Below are 24,707 nucleotides of genomic sequence, written 5' to 3' on the forward strand. Positions count from 1 at the left end.
GAAATCAGGCTAGTTTACATACATGTGATGTTACTTTCACGCTAACAGCACCAGAGCGGAACAGGCGAAGAGACAGTCTGCATCTCCTTGTGGCTGTGGAATGTAACTCATTGTGAGGAGGTCAAAGAGGCAATGGAGATAAAAGACAGCCCCATTCTAACTCAGACCCAGCACCCAAAATGTAACATCAGCAGTACAGAACAAAACTACATGTCCCATAAACCACCACGGGAAATGGAGACCAGGTGGGGGAAAAGATCAATGAACAAAGGGAAGCGGTATAGATACAGCCCTGTCATGCGGTACAGTGACAGATACCCCCATAGCAGTACAGGTTGGGATGGACAAACAGTGCATGGAGCAGGGTGGAGGTATGAAGGCAAACAGGCTGCAGGTGTGGGAAGTGGGCAGGAAAGGCGGGTGGAAGCTGAGGGGAGGGGCGGAGCAAAGTAGGAGTTAAAAGAAGCCCCGGGAAACTCATCAGGTGTCTCTCATTACAGCAGCAGCCCTGGCCAGAGACCACACAGAAGTGGGAGGAATCCCCAGGTGATGTGCACTGGGCGTACTAGGAGGCTGAAGGCTCGGCACCGCGGAGATCCTTATCAAGAGGCAGACCCTCCGCCAGGAGAGGCTCGAAGAGCGGCAGCGCCGGGAACACTACCGAAGCGGATTCACTGACAAGGAAAGTCTGGCCGTAAACCATTTTCAAAGGACAGTGTTTCTGTGGGTTTACCCTCTGTTTTTCGTTTTTTTAAAAACACAATTTGGACAGCTGGCGAAGGAATGGAAAGTTAGTGTCCGGGGAAAGGAATTTATGTGACCTGATTAATTTTCTTTCAAAGAGGAGCCAAGCTTAAGAGGACATTTATGCGAACTCTGAATTGATTCATCCTTTTTTCCAAGCAAGCCTGCTGAACCACATTTAAGCATGTTTTGTTGTTTATAATGAGAGGCTGTTTGAAAGTTTAACTCGGCAATAAATCATACCTTGTGAACCCTGCATTCCGACTACAGTCTACTACTTTACACTCGTATACAGAGATTCTTCTTTAAGTCCTTTGTCATTGTAAATAAATACAAAAATATATATGCAATCCTGGTGTGGCATACAATTCTGTACAGCGATTAATAAATAAATGTTTACATTATACAGGGAAACACTAGTCTATTAGACCATTATTGTGAGATTTTCTCTACATTACATAATGCCCTGAATAACTGATGGGTGGTATGATGTTCGACTATTACGGGAAGTCAGGCATAGCTAGGCAACACGATTTGTTATGGGTCACAAAATTAGTTCAAGTAGGGAAGACTGGATTTGAACCCTGGTTTACAACATAGGAAGCAGTAGACAACACCTTCTCTTCCCATATTTACTTTCGGAACCAAGAACATACCATACTTTTCACAAAGTTCAATTTCAACAACAAAAGTGGCACTCCATCTGTTCAAAAAAAGCGTCTTGAGAAACATCAAACGAAATGACAGCTCAATCTGACAATATGCATGACACTCCTTTTTAGAAAACTGTTCGATTAATACCTACAATTTAGGAGGGGAGTGAACAGGGAATCCACATGTGCAAATGATTTCAACGTGTTCAGAGTATTTAAAATGTATGTGTGGTGGTGTTCTTACTACGATTTCAAATGCAAGAAAAACAAAACACAAACTAGATCAGCTGCATTTACCCAGATAACCCATTTACAGACTGTCAAAATTGGTAAAATAGTAACTTATTCAACATATCACTCAATAATGAGGGCTCTTCTGCTTTACAAAGAGCTATCTCTCGGGTTAAACACGGACTCTTCGGCTGTAGATATTCTCAAACTAAAACTGAGCCCACAAACCGCTAGATATAGATTTCTGCAGAATGCAGGTTCATGCCACTGATTAGGTCTCAGTGATGTTAATGTTTATGTTAAAGGTTACTTGTACTGTGCACTATCACCACCGTAGTGGCACCTGGCAAATCTGAAAAGGACGGTGTGAAACAGGGAGGCTGTGGGAGCGTTAGTAGGGTGCAGTGGGAATAGGAAAGTGAGATATGATGTTCTGTTGATAGCTTCAGTTCTGTTTGCACCGTTCGCTGAGCTTAGGTGGGATTTTTGAGTCCGAGTGATTCCTGGGTGCTGTTGTGCATGGTTATGTGTTGTTCGTATGTTGTTGCAGTGTGGTGAAGTACATGCTGTTTGCTGTGCAGAGATGTGGATGTCTATTTCTGTAGAAGAGTTTGCGGAAAAGAACAAGTTACTTACCAACTGTAACGTTTTTCGATTGGCTGTTCCTCCCACATATTCCTCATCTTAGATATATCCTTAAGGATATATCTAAGATGAGGAATACGTGGGAGGACACAATCCATTCGAAATTAGGTTTTGGTATTGGGTTAGCAGGTGTTTTTTCCTTACCTCTTTGCTTTGGTTTCTGTGGTCAGCATCTGTGACCATCCTGTGTCCTTTGATATTGTTTGGCATCCTAGTCGGTAGGATGTGTCAAATCACCTAAAGTTTGAAATGTAGCCAGTTGGAAAACTACCCGTCACCGTGCCAATAGCATACACTTTAACGCCACAAAATAAGAGGTGTGGATAATAGAGATTTTCAAAAGTTATTGCCAAGTCCTCCTAAAGGCCTTCTCCTGCTGGGGAGCGCTGCCCTGGTCACCAACATCCTGAGCTTCTCATGAAAGCTGTTAAGAGTGTGGTTATGGCCAGAATTTGAGTGGTCTTTAGAGTGATGTGGCTCAAGCGATCAGAATGAGAGCCACAACAAAACAGTGGAACAGGGTCTCTTCTTGAATAGATAAATTAGAAAACGTGCTGCCTCAACCTTTTGGAGCTGAAAGAAAGGAAGACCAAGAAATTAGTTACTCACCATAGTGACTAGAGTACTCCTAGTCCATAGTCCCTTTTCCTCCATCCTTGTGGGGCGTCACCAAACATGGGGGCTGTACGGGAACCTTTGGCAGTGAAAAATGTAGCTTCCATTTTAAATGTAGTATAGCGAGCAGGGCGTGGGAACGTCTTCACCCCCGCAACCCCCTGCCCTCCAGGGCTTCACCTCTGTCCCCTTTTGACACATTGGAAGCTTAGATGGCTGGCTATATTGGCCCCAGGCAAACTTGTGGAGGAAGGTGGGTGGGACGTATGGAAGAAAGGGGACAACGGATTAGGAGTACTCTAGTTACTACAGCGAGTAACTTTAATTACTCATACATCCCATCCCATTTCCTCCATCCTTGTGATTCCACCGAACAAGACCATAGGGCAGAGCCGTGACAACCTGCCTTGTGTCTAGGAAGAAGCAAACCGGTTCTTCAGAACTGGAACTGCCAGCCCAAACTCAGCATCGCGCCTGGAGCTGATGTTGAGGGAATAGTGCCAGCGGAAAGCCAACGGAGTGGCCCAAGTAGCTGCCCTGCTGATGACATCCCAAGAAGCAGGTCTCTGAAATGTGACGGCCGTGGACTTAGACCCCCTCACTGCTTGGGCATGAATCCTCTCAGGAACTGGTATTCCCATGGCCATAAACATCTCTGAAATGGGCTGAACTATGAAACGGGCGATAGAAGCCTTGGATGCCTGGGAGCCGGGGGATGAGCCCCTGAAACAATGCCTCGGACATCCTGAAGGATTTCGTACGAGAGAGGTAGAACTTGAGGATCCTCTTGAGGTCCAAGGAATACAGAGCCCTCTCTGCCTCTGACTGCGGCTTTGGGAAGAACAGCGGCAGTCAGATTTCTGGATTCAGATGAAATGGAGAGACCACCTTGGGAAGAAAATTAGGATGCGTGCGCAAGATGACCTTATTGTGAAACGTGGTGAATGGCTCGCACGATGTCAACGCCTGCAGCTCACTGACCCTGCATGCCGAGGTGAGAGCCAGCAACATCAATGTCTTTAGTGTCACAAGCCGGATGTCCACTGAGGCCATTGGCTCAAAAGGCTTGCGCTGCAAGGCTGCAAGCACCACACTGAGGTTCCAGACCGGATGCGGCCTATGCACTGGGGGATAACCCCTTGAGGTGGGCCTTGACCAATGGGTGGCCGCTGAAAGCACGTGCTCTGGGGAATTCTTGTAGGCCCCAATGGCCACCAAATAGGTGTGACAAGTGTCCACCTGCACTCCAGAATGATCCAGATGCGCTGGAAATGGCAATACGCCGTCTAGCGAGCAGGTGACGGGATCCAGTCCCTTGTCCTGGGCCAAGCGGCAGAACCAAGTCCACTTGCTGAGATTGAGTAGAAGGTCGTCTGGCCTGCTGAATGATGCACCAGTTGTCAACCGAAAAATTGAGCATGCTGTAGCTTCAGCTGGTCAGGAACCAGGCAGCTAGGGCCAGCCTGGCCGGGTCCGGGTTTTCCACCACCGGGCCCTCCTGCATCAGGCACCCCTGCTGGAGATCGGAAGACGGACGGAGAGCACAACAATAGCAGATCAGAGAACCAGGAACACAAAGGCCAGTGGGAGGCAATCAGGATGAGGCTGCAGCCCACCGAAGCCCAAAACCTGCAGAGGGTCCGCTGGAGCAATAGAGGAGGCCTAAACACAAAACATGCAGCCTTCCCAGCAGATCTGGAAGGCGTCTCCCAGAGACCCCCCCAACCCTGCCCTGCCCAAGAAGCAAACCGGGGATACTCGGAAGTCTCAGGAGATGCGAACAAGTTCAGATCCGGGAACCCCCAACGCTGAAAAGGGGGAACAAGGAGTTGGTGTACAACTTCCACTCGCAGGTGTTGAACCCCAAGCGGCTCAGCTGATCTGTTTCTGCATTGCTGTGTCCCCCAGGAGGTGGACAGCTGAAATCCAAATCTCCTGTGTCAGGACCCATTCCCAAATCGATACCGCCTCCATGCACAGGAAGGGGGGATGGGTGCCACCCTGCTTGTTCAAGTAAAACATTCTAGTGGAGTTGTTCCTCCTGACCAGAGCTGACTTGCCATTGATGAGAGGGGGGGGGATGAGTCTTGAGGGCCAGGCCCATTGCCCTGAACTCGAGCAGGTTGATATGCAGGTGGACCTCAGTCCAGGACCATATGCATGAATCGCGTAGTCCTCCAGAATAGCCCCTTAGCTCAAAAGAAAGGAGTCTGTCGTCACCACCAGGGTAGGCTCTACACATTGATGTCCATCAGCCACCATCGCATCTCCGAAAGGAGCGGGGGTATTGGGATCCTGTCCGACTGATACCCTGTCTCCCGATCCCAGTTGGCCACCAGGCACCAGGTGGAGCTGGAGGTGCCTCATCTTGCGGCTGGCGTGATGCACAGTGAGCACATAAAATGCCATCAATCCCAGAAGGCCGTCCTCCAGCACACTTCGAGGAAGACTAGATCCTGGGAGGGAAACAACTGTGACTCCTCTGGTTGAGGGAGAACCCCAGTTGGTGAAGAATTTCTGCCAACCTCTGGCATGTGTGTACCACCCCCTTGGGCAAGCTGGCTCTGACCAGCCAGTCATACAGATAAGGGTATAAGTGATGGCCCTCCAGACGGAGGAGACCCGCCACTGCATTCATCAACTTTGTGAAGACACGAGGGGCCGAGTTCAGGCCAAAAGGCAGCAGCTTGTACTAGAAGTGGTACGACATAATCGTGAACCGTAGAAACCTCTGATGCGGCTGGCGGATGGGAACATCCTTGAGGTCCAGGGAACACATCCAGTCCCCTGCCCACAGAGTTTCTGCTATGTATGTAAGTAATCATCTTGAAGTGTTCGTGCGGCAAAGACAGGTTGAGGAATGACAGGTCCAGGACTAAACTCAGGCCAGCCTGGTTGTTCTTGGGTACTGCAAAAAATCCGGATTAGAAACCGGAGCACCTGTCTGACTGAGGAACCAGTTCCAACTCCTGCATCTCCAAAACAAAGGATCTCTTGCAAAAGAGCCGGGGACCCTATCAGACGAAGAGGAGGAGAGGATGGAAAAGGAAAATAAAGAGGAAGACTGAAGCCCCTGGAGACTATGGAAAGGATCCAAGGACTCTCGAAATAACATTTCGTTGTCCTGAAAGAGAGCCAGCCGGCTACCTACTGGGGAGCTGTGTTCCCTGACCATGAAGTCACTGCTTCTTGGCGTCAAATGCGGGAGCAGAGGAGGGGGGAGCAGAGAAAGCTGCGCAAAGTCCTCTGCTGCTTCCTCCCGTTGTCGATGGGCGACCTGTCAGGCCACTGTGTTCCGCAGTCCAGAAACCCCTTGAAGCAGGTGAAAGCACAGGGTTTGAAGTCGGCCCTGCTCTGAGACCGAGGGAAGGACTTCTGCCCTGGCTTAGTCGGGATGGCCAAAGACATCCGAAGAAAATTTAGTGGCATGCTCCCACGCCGTCTTTCTCATCTCGACCCCCAGGCACAGCCCTCTGCTGGCTGTGTCGATTAAGTCTTGCGCACAGCCCGGGCATCCACCAGACTGGCCTTGAAGGAGGCTTGTCTTTCCAGGGGGAGGCCAGGCAGAAACTCTCCAAACTCTAGCCGCAGTTTCTGGTTAGCCGCGACCAAGAGGGCGTCAGCATTGGCCTGCCGCAAATGCAGCCCTGAGATTCGATAGCATTGTTTGCCCAAAGACTCAAGGATCTTGCTCTCCTTGGAAAGACAACTGGGGGTGGCTCCCGAAGAGGAAGACAACAAGACGACTGTTTAAAATAGAGCAAGGCCGCAGCTACCACGGACGAGTGTGGCTGAGGCTGGGAGGCCAGGAGGAGAGGCTATATCACTCGGGAGGATAGCACAGCGGCAGCGTGCGCGTCTTGAAAGCAAGACGACACGGAGAAACAACAGGTTCGATCCCCGGGTCCGCGCTTAGAAACCTCTGAGTGTTTAAGCGCGTTATAAATACGTAACTAAGACAAAAAAAAAAAAAAACACAATTACGCTAAGAAAAATAAACAATTCCTGTAACAGCGCCTCGATGCCTGCGGGCTGTGTGAGCGCTTTATAAATGTAAAAAAATTAAATTAATAAACCGCCTTGTTCATCTGGGCATTGGCCCTGGGTTTCTCCCAGACCTTTCACGCCACCTGTAGGACATCCTACTGGAGCGGAATGCATGAATGGCTCATGGTGCGCTTGCCCAAAACATCATCTAGCACTCCCGACTCCTGGGCTACTTCCTTAGGGAGAGGAACCTCCCAAGGGCCCTTATGGCTGTCATGAAAGGCCTTTACAGGTGCTCAGGGTTCATCATCCTGGGTGTTATCAGTCATCGAACACCCCGCCACCCCCTCCACCCCCCAACCCACCCCCCTTTTTCTTTTTTACAGACTGAGGGGAGTCCGGGCCCTGGCACATAGGTGCCAGCACCTCCCTGAACCCCCCCCCCCCCCCAGGTCAGGACCCGAAGACAAATCCAACGGTTGCTGAGGGGGGAGGCGTCAGTGGTACAGGCGGAGGCAGAGGGGTCTAAAAGACCGGAAATGTCTGGACCAGAGGAGGGACAGGCAATGGCACCAGTAGCAACAGGAGGAGGGCCCAGAGGTAGATGTCAGAGAGGCACAACCTGCGGGATCACTTCCTTAACAAATGTCTTTGAAGAGCCCCGTCATCTGCAGGGAATGGGGGGCATGGGGGAGGGGGGGAGTAGAAAGCGCTCAAAGAAGCGGTCCTTGCATGCTGCCGGCTCCCAGGGAGCCCGGCCCTCCGAGGCACTGGGCCTCCATTCCTGATTGGACTGCTGAGACACATACAGAGAATAGCCGTAAGGCTGTGGTGGATAGATGTATCCATGCGGAGACCACCCGCCTGTTATCATACAATCCACCGCTGCTTCCAGAGTGAAGAGGACTGGAATCTTCTTGCAAGGCCCACTCGAATCCAAAATGGGCACCGGCTCAGCCACATGCCTATACGCCATGTTGGGGTTGGGGCCTTGCACCACACCAGGGCTGTGAGGGTGCAAAGGCCCCGTACCGGCTGAGATGAGGACACACCTTGGGTCTTGAATCCGAACCAGAAACATCAACCTCAGATCACTCTGGTAGGCACTGAGCACTTGGCCTGCAGGCCGGTAGTTGAATGGCCGACTCCGGTAGGCTGTGCGCCCTTGTCCCTGCGCCGGTAGTCTTGTTGGATCGTGTTAAGGACTGACTCTTGGAAGCAGAACACAACGATCCCTTGCCCCTTGGGGTCGACGAGGACGAACTTGATTGCCCTCTGTGGACCGCACAGTAGGGTAACTGAGCCCCTCAGCCTGGGAGCAGGTAGCTTTGACGGCCTAGGGTCTGCCCACGGATCACCCAGATGAGCCCCTTGGCTTGGGAGTCGGTAGCCTTAGAGCCTTAGAGGTCTGTCAGAACCTGAATCCAAGGAACTCTTGTCCGTAGAAACCCCTGGGAAGGAGTCTCCACGCTGAGGTGCCGTACTAAACAAAGGTCCTACCTTATCTTGACGTGCAGTCCTTAATGGGGCTTGGAGGAGAAGTGTGTAAGATCTCCTTCCACCATAACAACCGATTCGTCAATGCCCGGTGACCGACCGAGAGCGCTGCATGCCATGCACGTGTCCCAGCAGTGGGTGGGCCCCAGGCACTCAAAACAGGGTGCGTGGGGGTCCGAGGCCAGGAACGAGCAGTCGCAGGACGCACATCTCATGAATCCTCCTGCAGCCGACATGTGCCAGGGAGGCGAGGCACCAAAGGGAGGTGAAGAAGATTGAAAAACAAACCAACGGGGGGGGGGGGGAGGTAGCTGAAAGCTTAATAAAAGTATCTGCGCCTAGCTGGCAGGTCCGAGACGGTCTGTGTGGTAAATGGGACTGAACTGAGGCGCCGGAGGGCGGGGCCTCAGGGGGGGCGTTCCCACACCGTGGCTACGCCCTTTACTAAATGTAAAGGGTAAGTTAAATATTTCACTGCCAAAAGGCTTATGTACAATCCCTATGTTGGGGGACGCCCCACAAGGATGGATGAAAGGGGACGGGACGTACGAGTAAAAGGATGTTTGCATAGTGAAATATGAAATGCATTAAGGGGCTTATTACAAGCAGGTGGAACGTAGTAAAAACCGAATTACTCAAAGGAACTGGCACATGTTCTAGCGGGCTCTGTATACAACTGCGCTAATATAGTAAACTTTGATGGGCATTCATGCGACCTCAAAGTTTTTGTCCAAGTGTTTGTATTTATTTGAAGAACGGGCATGTTAACTTAGATCAGAAATCACTTTCAATAGCACATTTACAGATGCCATAGGCATTCCCACGAAGGGTGCCTGCACAATAGCATAAAGATGAAAAAACGTGGTGAGCCAGTTTATGATCATGTAAAAAAGTGGAGCATATACCGGGAACAAAGGCCAGAAAAAAAAATATTGGAAAATGTGTGACTTACAAAAAGGTAACAAACCCAAGGGGGCAAGTGCTTCAAAATATAGAGTATTACATACATATATAAAATTACATTATTAAGCATCACTGGAGTGAGTAGTTGGATCAGGTAGGTAGGATGGGGCAGGGGTAAGGGGAAGCTCCCTCTTTAGCAAGTATGTGAAGTTTATGCCAATCTCTGTAGAGATCCACAGCTGGACCGGCTAGTAAGTGTTCCAGTGGCGCAGTGTTAGTAGGGAGAAAGAGTGGAAATTAGAGGAGGGAATGGGACAATGAGGTTGAGTACAGAGAAAGATCAGAATGCACCGGATGGTGGATAAACAGAGATATGAGACAGGTACTGAGGAGCAAGACCACTGATAGCTTTGGAGACTAGAAGAAGGAACTTGAGAGCGGTTGTGCATGGAGAGCCAACTAGCATATTGTCAGTAGGTAGAAGTGCAGGAGCATCTGGGTAGGTTGTAGAGAGTAAAGGTACTAAAATTGAGGACTTTGTCTAGAGGGAGGAGAAGAGAGAAAGGCCAAGGAGTAGGCTTGAGCATGAAGGTGGAGATTAGAATTTTCATAGACTGATTAGTATAAAATTACAAATTTTCCAAATGTTGAGGGTGTTAATACGAGCAGTAGAGGCAATGACAGCGATACATTGTTGCAGTCAAGATGACTCAGAGGACCCCAAGATTGCAAGCCTTAGGCGAGGGAGCAAGAAGGTAAGGTGGCATGAGGTGGGAGAGGGCAGGGTAGTGATGGCATTGGAAGCTTGCTCCATCCTTCATTATGATATTGTACGCTTGGGTAGAAAAACAAATGAAAAAACAAGCAAAAGCAAAGCCAGTAAGCCGGCTTACTAAGGGATACATTCTCTGTGATGCCACTGCAGGGCATACGTTTGATTGCCTTTGGGGGCCCAAAAAATACTTTCGCACATTTTCTCACAGCAAAGCCCATGTATCAGCCAGGCACTGGCATAAGACTTTATTCGAGCCAGTTGTCTGGCCCGGATGGTCCCGAACCTCATCCAGCTCACCCACCTCTAATTAATGCCTGGCCAGTTGCTTACTGCTTGATAATTTGTACCAGAGATCAGAATAGAGTAGACTAGGCTCTTCAAGAGATGTATTAGAGCTGTAAAATTGATTCTTCTGCCAGTTTCTCCATTAGCCATAAGAAACTGTTTGGGACAAGGGACAGGAAGTCCTGTTCCACTATGAAGTGTGCATGAGCAAGAAGACGTTCAGGCACTCCCATTTGCTGTGCTGCCTTCAGCAAAGGAGAGGAGGGAGTAAGAGATTGGACCAGCAGGTGAGGGGCCTCATGGTGAACAATTGAAATGTGGATTAATATATAACAGGGTTACACAAAATTCACTAATGTCACGTGGCATGAGGCAAAATGTATAACCGTTTCTTGGAATAATTTATTCTATTTTTTTCATTTTTAAAGCACACAAAACCCAGAGGCATTGAGGCGCTGTTCAATGGTTACAGTAATTAATAAAGTAAGCGTAAAGAGGACATCGTTTCTCTAGGTAAAGAGCCATATTTTTAGACTTTTGCGGAATGACCAGTACGATTGTTACGCTCTCAGGTTTGGCGGTCACGAGTTCCACAGTTTAACTGCGGTGACCGGGAAGCTGAAGCCACTGGCTTTGGTCAGTCTGAATTTCAGTAGAGACAGTCTGTTAGTATAGGTGGTTCTGGTTGGTCTAGATAATTGAGTTCTGGAGAACTTCTGGACTAGATAGGGGGGGGGCAGTCTTGGAGAGGCATTTGTGGGTGATGGTCAGTGTTTTAAATTTGATCCGTTCTTGAATGGGCAGCCAGTGTGCTGCTCTCCTTGCGGCAGAGATTTGCTCAAGTTTGGGAATGATGCCAGAAGGACAATTGTGAAACCTGGTGCAGAAAAGGTAGGTAGCTGCTACAAATAGAAAGATCGCTTTGAAGACGGACAGCATTTTAATTAATCAAAAACTCACCTTATCATAGAATTCAAACTTTTTCTTTGCTTCGATTACTTGTTTGGGTGACAAGTCCTAAAATATAAACCGGAAATGAAGGTCACCTCAAGCTTTACAGTGATCGTTCTTGACAATACCATTATCAGGCATGCATGATAAGCTCAGGGCCTTCTCAGCTAAGAGTAGAGATTACTTTCATCTAGATTCAGCAACCAAATTCAACTGCTGCACACATCTGGGCATATTGGGAACAAAATGTCCTCACTGGGAAAATAGGATAGCTACCATATGCATGCCTAGACAGTCCATGTTTATGTCAGTCATCTTGATGATCACAGTACAACTGATTGCAAAAAAACATCAGAATTACTTTTTGGCATTCACAATCAATGTGACACATACCTTGGTCTACTATAAAGACAGGGCCCAACATGTGCACTTGCTACTTGCTAGCGATAATTGACTCTTGTTAAGCAAAAAATGGTGTGTTAAGCTGTGCATGTGTAGAATTTAGGTGGCGAGTGACCATCTCTGGCTAGTAGCTTACAACATGAAAATTGCATCCACGATAAAGAAATCCTTGTTTCTAATGGAGACATTCTTCTCACATATTCCTCATCTTCTGAAATATTAACTGGAAAATAACGATGGGATATGTCAAAAATAAAATTTGGAATGACAAAAATGTCGAAAAAAAACAAAACAAAAAAAAAAAAATCGAATGTATTCTTTTTTTAATTTACATGTTTTTTTTGTTTCGCGAGTTAAATAAAAGGGGTTAAAAAAATAAATTAAAAAAAGGGGGGTGGAGGGACTCCCCCCGATTTTTTTTTTTATAAACTTTTATTTTTGTCGGCAGAGGTTCACAAGGCACAAACTTCAAGGCAACAAGCATATAAACCAGGCATAGCATAGAACATAATGATTACAATATATAGTTCCAACAGTGGTTACAGAGCATCACCAAATAAAGAAGGACACAAAAAAGATCACGATGCATGGATGGAGACTGGAGACAAGCCGGTTCCGGGCGTGTTCACACTTTGATTGTTGAGATACGTATTAAATTCGCTCCAGATGTTCCTGGGGCGAGATTGGGCGGACAGCATAGTCAGGTATTCCTCCTCACAGTTCCGTGACCATGTGAGCATACCCAGCCATTTCTGAGAGGCCGGTGGGGAGGAGCGCTTCCAGCTCTGGAGTATACATTTTTTGGCAATCATGCAACTTATATTCAAAAACTTTTTCAGGCGCTTAGTTTCGTCAGTCTTCCAGATTGAAAACAGAACTGCCAAAGGATCGGAGTCAATTACAGTTTCAGTTACTGCACTTGTGTATTTAGAACACCATCCCAAAAATCGGACAATTTGTTACAGGTCCAGAACATATGCAAGTGATCAGCATCCACTGCCTTACAACGCGGGCAGAGGTGCACCTCAGAGCGAGCAAACCCCGAAGTCCTGCGTGGAGTGTAATAGAGCCTTTTAAGAAGTTTATATTGCATGGCACGAAAACGGAAGTTGAGGGAGACTTTTTGGGTGTGACAGCACATATTCTCCCACAATTCATCAGGTATTTCTAAGCCCAGTTCAGCCGACCATCCGTTGCGCGCCCCGAGAGCCGGATTGGGGATGATGTCTTGTAGGATTTGATACAGTGAAGAGACGACGCCCCGTGCACCGCCGGAGTTAGCGATATATGCTATTGCCGGGTTATCTGGGGGCTCATCAGGAAAGGAGGGCCACATGGGGCGGAACGCGGCACGGAGCCTGTAGTATTGAAGAGTCTCTAGGGGGGGGGATCTGGTGTGCCCCAGTCTCCAAGTTTGGGGATCTATGAATTTGCCTTTGGGATAAAAGTCGGATAGCGCCCGATACCCCAGTGCACCCCAGTGTCGGGCCAAAGCGGTATCCAGCATGGGCTCCAGGCCAGGGAAGGCCCATACGGGAAGCCATTTGTAATATGGGGAGGGCCCACTTGTCGAGTATAGCAGACGTGACCAGGCATACAGAGTCGCAGCAATGGGGTCGATGGGGGAATCGGGTGCATAGTGTCGATGTAGTATTAAGGACATTAAGTTGATACCAGCGGACGCAAGCCGATCCACTTTGACATGTGGGCGCACTGGGGAGCCAGGGTACCAATGAGTAGCATGCTGGGCCTGGGCCGCGATCCAGTATAGTGCTAGGTCCGGAGCAGCAATACCACCCCGTTTGTATGAAAGTGCCATGTCAGTCCACTTCTTGCGCACTGCACCGGAGTGCAAAAAGAATTGTGCACAAAGCGTATGCAATTTAGTGAAATAAGCCCCCCCAGGCCATATGGGTATATTGCAAAAGGTGTATAAGAGCTTGGGGAGCAAGATCATTTTAATAAGAGCTAGTCGGCCAGCAACGGACAACGGAAGAGTGCGCCATCGTGAAATTTTGGTCTCAACTGTTCGTGCTACAGCTGAGTAATTATCGGCAAGCAAGGTGGGCTTAGTGAGGGATATCTGCACCCCAAGGTATCTAACACCCTCAGTGGCCCAGCGCAGGGGATACTCGGTGGTGGGCTGTAGGGTAGCTTTAGTGAGCGGGAAGATCTCCGATTTGGAGTAGTTGATCGTAAATCCGGAGTGGGTGCCGACGCGGGTGATGTCTCTCAGTATGGGATCTCGGTGGGTTGTGGGACCTCTGACGTATAGTAGGACATCGTCAGCATATAGAGAGATTATTTCAGGATCGTCAACCAGTCTTATTCCTTTACGCGAGTGTCGTGCACGGACAAAGTCCGCCATTTGTTCCATCACCAAAGCGAAAAGGATCGGGGAGAAGGGGCAACCTTGTCTGGTGCCTCTGAATAGCGTGAACATCTCGGATGTTAGTGAGTTAACTCGTACTCGCACAACAGGGGAAGTGTATAATAGTTTAATGAACCCTATCATGTTTGGGCCAATGCCCATTGTTTCGAGGACCAGCCACATGTATTTCCAAGAGACCATATCGAAGGCCTTCTGAGCGTCCAACGTAACCGCTACGGCCTGGACGTCTTGATCTATACGGGACATGACATTGAACAATCTCCTGATATTATGGGAGGTGGACCTGCCAGGAACAAAGCCTGCTTGGTCTTCTTGTACCAAGTGCGTCATAATAGGCAGAAAGCAATTAGCAATGATCTTAGCAAATATCTTTGTGTCGAGGTTCATGAGGGAGAAAGGTCTATAGGACCCGCACTCGTCATCAGGTTTACCCGGTTTGAGCAGCACCGTGATGGCCGCTTCCCGCATGGAAGCGGGAAGGATAGGGGCACGGAGTGCCTCACTCCAGACCTCCAACAGCCGTGGGGCCAGAATAGCTATGTGCTCTTGGTAGAAGTCCACAGTGAGGCCGTCAGGACCCGGCGCCTTGCCTTTAGGTAAGTCTGAGATAGCCGTTACTATCTCGTCTAGCGTAAACGGGGCGTCCAACTGGTCCCGGGTCTGTGGGGAAATTTCCATAGTGGGGATCTGGTCTAGGAGCTCTCGCATATGTTGCTCGGTGTGCTCTATGGGCTGGAAGTAAAGGGATCTATAGAACTCAGTAAATATATCCAGTATTTGTTGGTCCGCCCATTGGGCGTCACCATGTCGATCTTTGATGGAAGTGATCTGTGTTCGGCCCAATTTGCCCCTCACAAGTGTCGCAAGCGTTTTCCCGGGTCCGTCTCCCTCTCCATATTTCCTGGCGGCCTGCGGGCGGCTGAAGTAATGAACTTCGCTGGTAGCTAGTGTGTTGAATACTTGGAGTTCATCCGAGATTTGGGCAAGAATGGTGGGGTCAGTACCAGTGGAGCAACATTGCTCCAGTCTTTTCAGTTTGGCCTCAGATCGCCCAAGAGCGGCTCTAATGGCTTTTAACACCCCAGCCTCCCGGGAGATAGACATACCCCTAATGTAAGCCTTAAAGGCCTCCCATCTAACCGCGGCGGACGTGTCCTGAAGAGAGTTAAGTTCAAAGAACGACTCAATGTCAGCTAGTATCTCAGACTTAAACACAATGTCTTTTAGGGCTTCGGACTTAAAGCGCCAGGTGCAGAGTGTTGGTATGGGAATTCCCAGTCCTAAGGACAGTGTAATTGGAGCATGATCCGAAAATGTGCGGGGCAAAATGCATGTATCCTCCACCCTACCCATGACGTCCCTAGAGACCAAGAACAAATCTATCCTGGACGAGCTATCGTGTACAGATGAATAGTAGGTGTATTCCCGCTGCTGGGGGTGAAGTGTTCTCCAGGCATCACAGATGTTGAGCGACCGCATGTGGCCATGCAGCCTGCGCGCCGCACCAGACAGAACTCTGGCAGCCATGGCAGTTCTGTCCAGGACAGTGTCCAGAATAAGGTTCAGATCCCCCCCCCATATAATCTGCACCCCTACGAAGCCCAGCAGTATGGTAGTTACAGTGTCAAAGAATTCCGGAGAATCTACGTTGGGACAGTAAGTATTAACCAGCAGATAGTCTTTATTGACCAGTGTACAGTGTAGTATGACATAACGACCTTCAGGGTCGATGTAGCTTTTATGCAGCACAAACTTAATTGATTTGTGGATCATCGTGAGAACGCCCCTAGATTGTGTGGAATAGGAGGTAAAGAACCTGGCAGAACCCCATGACGGGGCAACAGCCCTCGGGATGATTCCGTTGGAATGTGTCTCTTGTAGACGCAGTATCTTGCAATTGTGTCTGTTGGCATAGGCCACGATCTTACGGACCTTAGTGTGATTGCTCAGCCCCCGAATATTCCAGGACATTATGACAGAAGCCATTTCAGAGGTAGGCATCTACACACACAGTACCCATATTTCAGTGAACATCCCAGCTCCAGTGATGGTATGAGCTCCCAGAGTTGGAACAGCAAGTGGGCATGTGGCCCTTCAGTATGCGTGCCACGAAACCTTGTGTGCCTTTTTGAAAAACCACCCCTTTCCCACCCCCCACCCTCACCACTAACCATGGATCAGCAGTGTAAACATCGCCCACCCTTAACTGCGCGCAGTTGGGCCGTCCCCAACCTGGCCCAAACTGCCCTGAGGCCCAACTGGGGCCAACACGTACCAAAGGTTTGAAAAATAACAGTGCAATCGCAATGGGGTGCGCCGCTGCCGTGCGCTAGCATGCTTGGAGCCAAATGGCTCTGTGGCAAGCGAACAGTGGTGGCGGACACATGACGCAGGCCCCGCCCGCGGAGCGGGTGATCGGGGACTGCGCACGAGCCCCTGCGGTTCCGAAACAAACCAAGACAGTTTCAACAGTCAAATAGTGTTCATCCCCATGTCCCATATATGGGGAACGGGGCTTATCGCAGAGAGATTAAAGACCTGCATTTGAACAACAGGGAGACAGAAATTGCGGTAGGACAACAAAACAATGCAAGATTAGCTCTGTGGAGTGCCTCAATAATACGCCAATAAGGATGTGCACATTAACGCTGTAGCTCGTAAGAACTGCAGAGACGTAATTCATCGCAGGCGCAAGCAGCACCCGGTGAGACGTCCGGCTCCCAAGCAAGCGCAACCCCATAATTGGTGGCGGTGTAAATCGTCCCAATGTAATCAGCCTTATAGGGCATGCCGTGAGCCAGCGTGCCCTGAGTGGGGCGCGCCACCTTAGTTAGCAGATTGCGCGTACGACCCCGGAACCAGCCACCACCCCCAGATCGACCAAGGATACAGGGAGACTTGTCGTGAGCGCTCAGACGCCGACATTTCGTGGTCCACACCCGCCCCAGGTGCACGCTGCCGGGAGCCAGAACGTTACAGTGAACAGAGCAACCTTACCAGTAACGCATTGCAGATTAAGTTAACAAGTTCAATAAATGTCTACAATCCGTGCCATTCATAATCAATTATCAACACAGCCGTCTCCAGGGCCCCGAAGCAGTGTTTGCATCTCAATGAATTTCACTGCCTCATCAGGGACGGTGAAAAAGTACAGTTTGCCCTTATGGGTGAGTTTGAGCCGTGCAGGGAATAAGATGGCATATGGGACATTCCGTTCCCTGAGCATTTTCTTAACGCCGAGGAATTGACGTCTCTCCTGCTGCACCGCCACCAAAAAGTCTGGGAAGATTCTGATAGTGTGAGACTCCAGCCGCAGCTCCCACTTTTTCCGTGACAGGCGAAGGATGAGGTCCCTGTCACGATAATTAAGAATCTTGGCTATAATAGGTCTGGGGCTATCGCCAGGTCTGGGTCGCGGGGAAAGGGCCCGGTGAGCCCGCTCCACCGTGAAATAAGGGGAGAGGTTCGGATCACCCAGCAAGTCCTTGAGTAGTTGTTAGACTGCGTCCTCCATGCGCCCCTTAAGGGCAGTTTCAGGGACCCCAATGATGCAAAGGTTTCTACGGGAGCGGGACTCCAAGTCATCGCATTTTGCCTTAACGCTCTTCATGTCGCGCAATAAGGTGGCCACAGTGTCCTGAAGTGCGTGTATCGCATCTTCATTGGTGGAGATCCGGTTTTCGGCTTCAGTAATTCTAGATCCAGCCTGGTCAACACAGGTTTTGAGTGAGGCAACGTTTGCATTAATGTCGTCATGCTTCTCGTGAAAGGAGGCAAAGTTTTTAGCCATTGATTCCATCATGGCAGTGAGGTCTGGCGCCGCCACCCCCGGATTAGGGTCGTTGTCAAGTTCTTCCTGTGGGGGCGACGTGTGGCCCACCTCAGGCGGAGGGACCATCTTAGTAAATTTGTCCATGGCACCCCCTTTAGCAGATCCTTTGGAGCGACTCAACATGGCCGGAACCAGAGGGGGAGGTAATCAGATGAAGGGAGCAGGCTCTGGTGGCGCTAGGGGCTGCCACAGGCTCGACGAGAGCAGCCTGGCAAGCTGAGAACACAGCCCCCCTCGGTCGGTCCAGCTAGTGAGTCAGGTATTGAGGAGGCCCTGTGCGCCGGAAGTCTAAATATATAGCTCAGCCAAGTATGAGGCCAGATGGATCATCACATTCTCTATTGCGGTTCCCTCGGGGATCGGTGTCAAATCCGGGGAGGTTGCAGCTCCGAAGCAATGTATGGCAGGGTGGCAGAGGTAGATTCCAGTGGGAGAGGCACCCCCTATAGCCACGCGGCTGAAGTGTGGGTGATAGGTCAATCCACCGTAGAGTGACCGTGTCCCGGATTTCCAGGAAAGCGACCAAGCAGTGCACACGCCGCCAACTAGTGTCGGGGGAGAGGGTAGAAGAATTGCAGATACATGTAGGGCCCAGGTGGAGCCACCCCCTCAACTCCTCACCTGACCGGTACCGGATCGGCGTCGAGACAGAAATCCCTTAGAAAATGGACACACCATTTGGGTTCAGCTGGGTTACAGATCAGCAGCGATGCAGGAAACAGGCCGCGACAGCGGTCCCCACCGGTCCGCACGAAGCAGCTCAGCCCAGGTCCCTCACGACCGTAGACGGGCAGCCGATGCGCCACGGGCGGCCGGGCCTAAGCCCCCAGCGGAAAGGACAGTCTGGCGGGGCCGGGACAGGAACGAACCGGCCCACGAGTGTAGTGTGTGCCCCAAGGCGCCAGGGGCAGAGCAGCCAGCAGCGAATCCGGCGGGAGGCACCCGATCAGGCCACCATGAGGACAGGGCCTGGCGGAGACCCAAGGGCGGCCCTCAGCAAGACACAGCGGGACGAAGATCTCCGGCTCCGAGGGTCCGATTTCTCCCAAAATTCAATGTGCGGATAGTGCTCGTTGGCCGCAGTGCAGGGATCGTAGCAGGGACACAGGATCCAAAGCAGAACCGCAGATGTCAACGGATAAAAGGCGGCTAGGCACAGAGCTCTTGCACTAGGCAGCCATTTTGCAGGCTGCTCAACAGCGCCCCCTTCACCCCCCCGATTTCAAACAAAAAATAACAAAAAAAAAAACACTTTTTTTGGGTGATATTTTTTCCAAATGTTTGCATTCGAAATAATGAAATTCGAAATATTAACTATAAACCATCCCATCGATACAGTTGGCAATGACAAATGTTTTGTTATCGGCATGTATGTACAGAGCCACCATTTTCCCCAGCTAATTTTTTCCATGGCAATGCCCATGAACAGGAGAGGGTCACTCTTCAAAACTTTGATTTTTTCTAAACATGCAATCTCCTAAGTCGCTATTCAAAGCTTGCAAAACGTGACATCATTTGATGTATGCGTCAGATCCACACACCTCTTGTCTTTTCTGTCTTTGAAAGGATTACGATGAGGAGTGCATATCCTATCAGACGATAATACAGGTCCCATGACCTCGTGAGAGGAGGGCTCAAATTAGGGCTTTTCAGAATATCTTTGAAGATGATGGAGAGGCTTCTTCATGCTTTCAACTATCCACTGACATTCCGAGGCGGTCATAGCCAGAAAAGCTTTTGGACACTCAATCCATAGTCTAACTCCTGCAACTGCATAAGGATTTACAAGAGGCGTGTGGACTGGATACATTCCTCGATTCAGAGATGAGCCTTGACCCCATCACAGCTCCAGGCCAAAAGTCTGGCTCCTTCACAGCAGTGGTGGCTTGAGCCATTAACACTCTAAAATAATTTCTCACAGAATCACAGACATTCTAAAGCCAAAAGAAACTAGGGTGCCAGTTCTACCTTTCAATGGTGCTTTGGTGCATGTGATTAAATCAGTGTTGGAAAAATGTGCGTCCTTAGCCATAGTGGGCAACGACTTTGCCCAGAAGTGTTGAGATGGATTTCTGAACTCTGACCTGGTGGGCAGAGGTTCAGAAGGCCAGCCTAGTTTCTTGGAACAGGGTAACCTATATCCGCAACCTGTAACAGAAGAGGGTCAAGACAGTGTGTTCTTCAGGAATCACAACCCTAACTCATAGGCAGTGCAATCCCAACTAAGTTTGGAGCCTGGTGCTCAAAAGTATGTTTAGTGCGCCAACGCTCAATCGGGCGTTGAAGTACAAAATGGGCCTTCTTCAAGGGGCTTTAGTGTCCCAGGAAGGGGGGTGAGGCGATGAAGAATGGAGTTCCACAATTCGATGAGGGTCCCCACAAGAGGACAGAACCATTTCCAGGAATCGGGAATAGGATGGTAGCACAGGCTACCTTAACTAAGTTGAGTGCACCTTGGGGGACACTTGTGCGCAAGTCTATGGATGCGCCTAGGGGCCACCGGTAAGTGTTGCAAGTACTCCCCGACGCTCGACGCAGTCCGGACCAAACTTCACCAGTCTAGTCCAGTTCGCTCGCAGGCTCGAGTCCCGCAGTTGTGCATCTCTACGGCTTTCAGGGCCTCCATCCGTGGCGGGACAGTGGCCTTTTCTCCGCTTCTGGGTAAGGAATTGGGCCAGTTCCACTGCAGGTCGTCTTAGGGCACAGCAGCAAAGCACCCACGAAGCTCACCACTGCAGGGCGTCAGTGGTGCCACGTAGGCCCGGGTTCGGGCAGACTCTCCCAATTCCAGACCTAGGAATGCTACGTGTACGAAAGTCGTTGGCAGAGTGCCTTCTACCAAGATCTTACGGTTCCCAAAGTCTCAAGTCAAGCCTCAAAACGGCAGCGATTCCAAAGCAAAAGTCTCATACATGCTGGTCAGTTCACCGGGCGGTTCAGGAACACTTCCGAAGGGGCTCGTTTTCAGGTTAAGCAGAAGGTGCTGAGAGTAGTTGGTCCCATTACTCCAAACGGTCGAAGCACCCTTGCAGGCCTTCTGTGATCGATGAGAAACAGGGGCTCAGACAGGACAACAGCGGGGTCAGGGTGCCAAACCTTCCAGCGGGTCTCCAGCGGTTCCACAGATCTGTTTCTTTGGTTCAGGATACTTGGCTCCATTACTAAGTTCGGTGAGAACTGGGTGTAGGGTGCCTTCTCTTATCCAAAGTTTCCTTTGCGCCAAACCGAAGGGCAACCAATGCCAATGCAACTCTGCCATTTTGTGATTATCCTATCATTTCCCCCATCGCCCTGGCTGACCTGCAATTGCGGCACTAAATCATATCCCCCGCCCCTGAGCCTGTCATCAGCAGACGCGTACCGCTCATTTCACAACGCCAAAGCATGTCTCGTGTCAACATTCGCTGCGCTTCAGCTAATGAAGTGTCGCCATGGAAATGGCAGGACGCCTCTTTCCTCAATAAGTATAAACAGACCGTTTCACAACACACAGCAGCAAATTTTCGATTCCATTCCCCTCTCTGTGTTAATTTGAGTATTCTGTGACTCGTTTCTGTGCTCTGGTCAGCTACCTTCGTTGCTTGTAGCCCTTGTGAACAGATACCAGTACCAACGCTATCAATTATTTTAGTTTGTTTAACACACAATGGCTACAATAATGCCCTACATGTACGAGCCCGAGTATACCGTGGAGGAACTACTGGAAAGGGAAAACATGCAAAACCGATGGGTCTTCGGACGGAAGTTGGGAGGACGATTCAACAGCTGAAGAGCCTGGACCTAGTCGCATGGACAGTGTTTCCACCTGGTGCACATGCAATCGGTGCGAGCTAATGCCAACCGAGGACGAGAACTGCTGCTGCTGTGAAAACTCAGGATGCGTGGCCAACATTTCGGAAGGCGAGCCACGACCGCAATGCATCACCAAGCTGGCAGACTTCAGGGCAGCCTGCCTCACATGGCCCGTGTTGAGGAAAATGATGGTGCTTATGCACGAACTTCGCGCAACTGTTCGTCCTCGTAATCCGAGTAACGAGTAAGTATACTCTGCTTGTCATGCCACTCCTATTTCATGGTCTTCTACTATATCTAAAATTACATATACATATCATTGTAACGCACGAAAGTCGTTCAACAGTGTGCAGTGTCTAGATAGCATTTGTCCGAGCAGAATGCCATTAGTTACAAGAATTGTCATTGACAACAAACGTTTATTAAACTTATCTTGGTCATTTAAAAATAGTTTGTTTCATTCGTTTTCACAGCTGGTACAGGCTGGTGGCCTATCGTTCTTTTACATGGTGGCTTCACGGGAGGCTTGGACACCGCGTTCGAAGAGTGATACCCGCCTGTGCCGTTCGTGCCATAAGAGAAACGTTCCCGAGTGACAGCGGTCAGTACAGGGGATTTTCTCTCACTGTGCTGCAACCTGAATTGTACAATGTGTATAGTTTTGCATTTTTGTGTCATCAAAATAAGATACAAAATAAAACACCACATATATTTTAACAACGGTTGTTTCGATTCTTTAAATGAATCAAGTGTCTCCCCATTCAAGGATGGACGTCAGACATCTGTGCTCGGAATGGGTGAAGTTCAGGTCGCTGTGAAGCGGGGTGGTCACTATCTAAGCTAACATAATATATTATCAATAATGCATGCACTAAATAACACTTGTTCAAAGTCTTTCAGTCGGTTATGTCTCTATAAAAGTCACACATATATCTAAACTATCAATTAACATTGGATTATACAAGCCTTAGGTTAAGGGTCTTGACCACTATAATACACTGTTTGAAGTGTGGGTCTGTGCTCACAAGAATCTCTGGTATGTGGCATTTGTTATTGATAGGCAACGATATACTGCAGTAGGGGTCTAATGTTAGTTGGGGATCTACTAGGTGGGCATCATGGCATGGTCAGTGGTCTGGCACATGAAGAGAATACCTTGCAGGGACACAGGGTCAGAATGGCAGTAAGTTTCCACTGGCGAGGGTGCGTGGGCAAGGACACGTTTGTGGAGATGTATGAGCTACGTGCTTGGTTCAGGCTGGTTCACATGCAGGACCGTGATCTCAGAGGAAGAGTGATGCGTTACATTTATTAGCTGTTGCAAATACCTCTGGAGTTTGAGTCAGAGTGGGAACGAGGGTGTGGGCCATGTGCTCTGTACTATCGCAGTGAGGCCTGGTCACCAAAATGGAATGGAAAGGGGGTACAAAAATGGATGCCCCGTGTCCTGCTCAGTGTTCCCATCTACGCGAATGTCATCCAAAGTTATCACATAAGGGCAAGGGGCAAACCCACTACTGGATGCACTTGGTACGAGTTTCTACTGAGAAGTAAAGGATGAGAGGGGCCTGATGGCCCCTCGCTCCCACACACTTGCCTGCACGCCCCAGGCCCATCCATCCCACCCCCCTCTATCAAAGGCGGTTCGCACCCGGGGATGAGCGCTGGCATGGGGGGCTGTCACGGGCGCAAACGGCTAAGGTGCCAAACAGCATGTACACTTCAAAAGGTATCCCACGCCCAGGGGCCATCGCTCACATGGCCTCCTCAGACCCTGTGTCTCCAGGCAGGCCTCCCTCGAGGCAGGCCGCCCCCCTGCAATAAACATAATACCACGACATACACACGTCATTCATTCACAAACACATCCCGATTTCTAATACTTTATAAACCACTTGATATGTCTCATGAGAACATCTTTGTGCTTTGCAAGTCAACTCCTGAACCTTCTACCTGAGAAGCACTGAGATCTATGCTAATCTGCTCGTCGCCGTGCTATCTGTGACCGCTTCGAGCAAACTCGTCAGTGTGCTACCTGTGGCCATCTACCTGTTCTCCTGCAACATACTCCTCGGCCTGCTGAATCCAACTGTTTGTTGGTGAAGGTAAGGCCATGTATCCTTGTCATATTTCGGTAATTTTTACATTTCAATCTATTTTTTATTACAGTACCCAATAGAGCTATGGTCATTGGTCTCATTTCTATCGACTTGAGTTTCAATTGTTATGCTATCAATAGATCTATTTATTTTCATCTGTGTCAATTGTCATCGAATTGCATCCTTCGGGAGTCCACTCTATAATGTAAGCATGGTTCCTTTTCGTGCAAGACAGAACATCCAAGGGACGAGCCACATGTTCAGAGTTTAGTCACATAATTTAAAACATTTCTATAACTTATACAAATACTAAGCCGCACATGATGAACTGGTATAGTTCCGGTGACCAAAACAAACCTTGCCTTGAGCATGGTATGTTTCATTTACTTTTTTTATGACATTTTTATTCATCAAGGTTTTATAATAATCTTGATATTTACTTTTCAGAATTTTCAACAATGCCTGCCTGTTCGATTAGCGGTTGCCCTTCGAAGACCCATGCTAAATCTGAAGGCACTACAATGCATGTATTCCCGTAAACTGTTGATCGAATAAGAGAATGGGTCAGACATTGCGGATATCCACTGGATGAGCTGGAAAGTAGAGTCCAACAAGTCTTACAGGACAAGAGGGGTGATCGATACCGCATCTGCAGCCGGCACTTTCCCTCGAACATGTACACCACATCTTGGGTAACAAAGAAGAATAAACGGCGATCGACGCGAAAATTGCTTGCAAACGCTATTCCCACTCTATTCGTCCACAATCTGCCACTGGTGAGTCAAGTGTCCGTTTTTAGCTTTAGGCCTTGCGGTCGTGTGTAGGTAGCCGAATGGATTCATTGATATTTTAGGTGTTGTTTCCAATTTGTAATACTTTCGACATTGATATGAGTGTATAGCTT

General features: G+C 49.3%; 1 protein-coding gene across 8 annotated transcripts in view; it reads right to left on the reverse strand.

Annotated features, from left to right (window-relative positions):
* CEP43 (centrosomal protein 43) overlaps nucleotides 1–24,707 on the reverse strand; it is an 816,584-nt gene that overhangs the window by 453,568 nt on the left and 338,309 nt on the right. For all 8 annotated transcript variants that reach the window (XM_069606648.1, XM_069606650.1, XM_069606649.1 and 5 more), the window contains one exon: nucleotides 11,296–11,352. In XM_069606648.1, coding sequence (XP_069462749.1) covers nucleotides 11,296–11,352 — 57 coding nt within the window. The remainder of the gene's footprint in view (nucleotides 1–11,295; nucleotides 11,353–24,707) is intronic.

Source organism: Ambystoma mexicanum, chromosome 4p, assembly GCF_040938575.1.
Source record: "Ambystoma mexicanum isolate Mex_15411 chromosome 4p, UKY_AmexF1_1, whole genome shotgun sequence".
NCBI classification, from domain to species: domain Eukaryota; kingdom Metazoa; phylum Chordata; class Amphibia; order Caudata; family Ambystomatidae; genus Ambystoma; species Ambystoma mexicanum.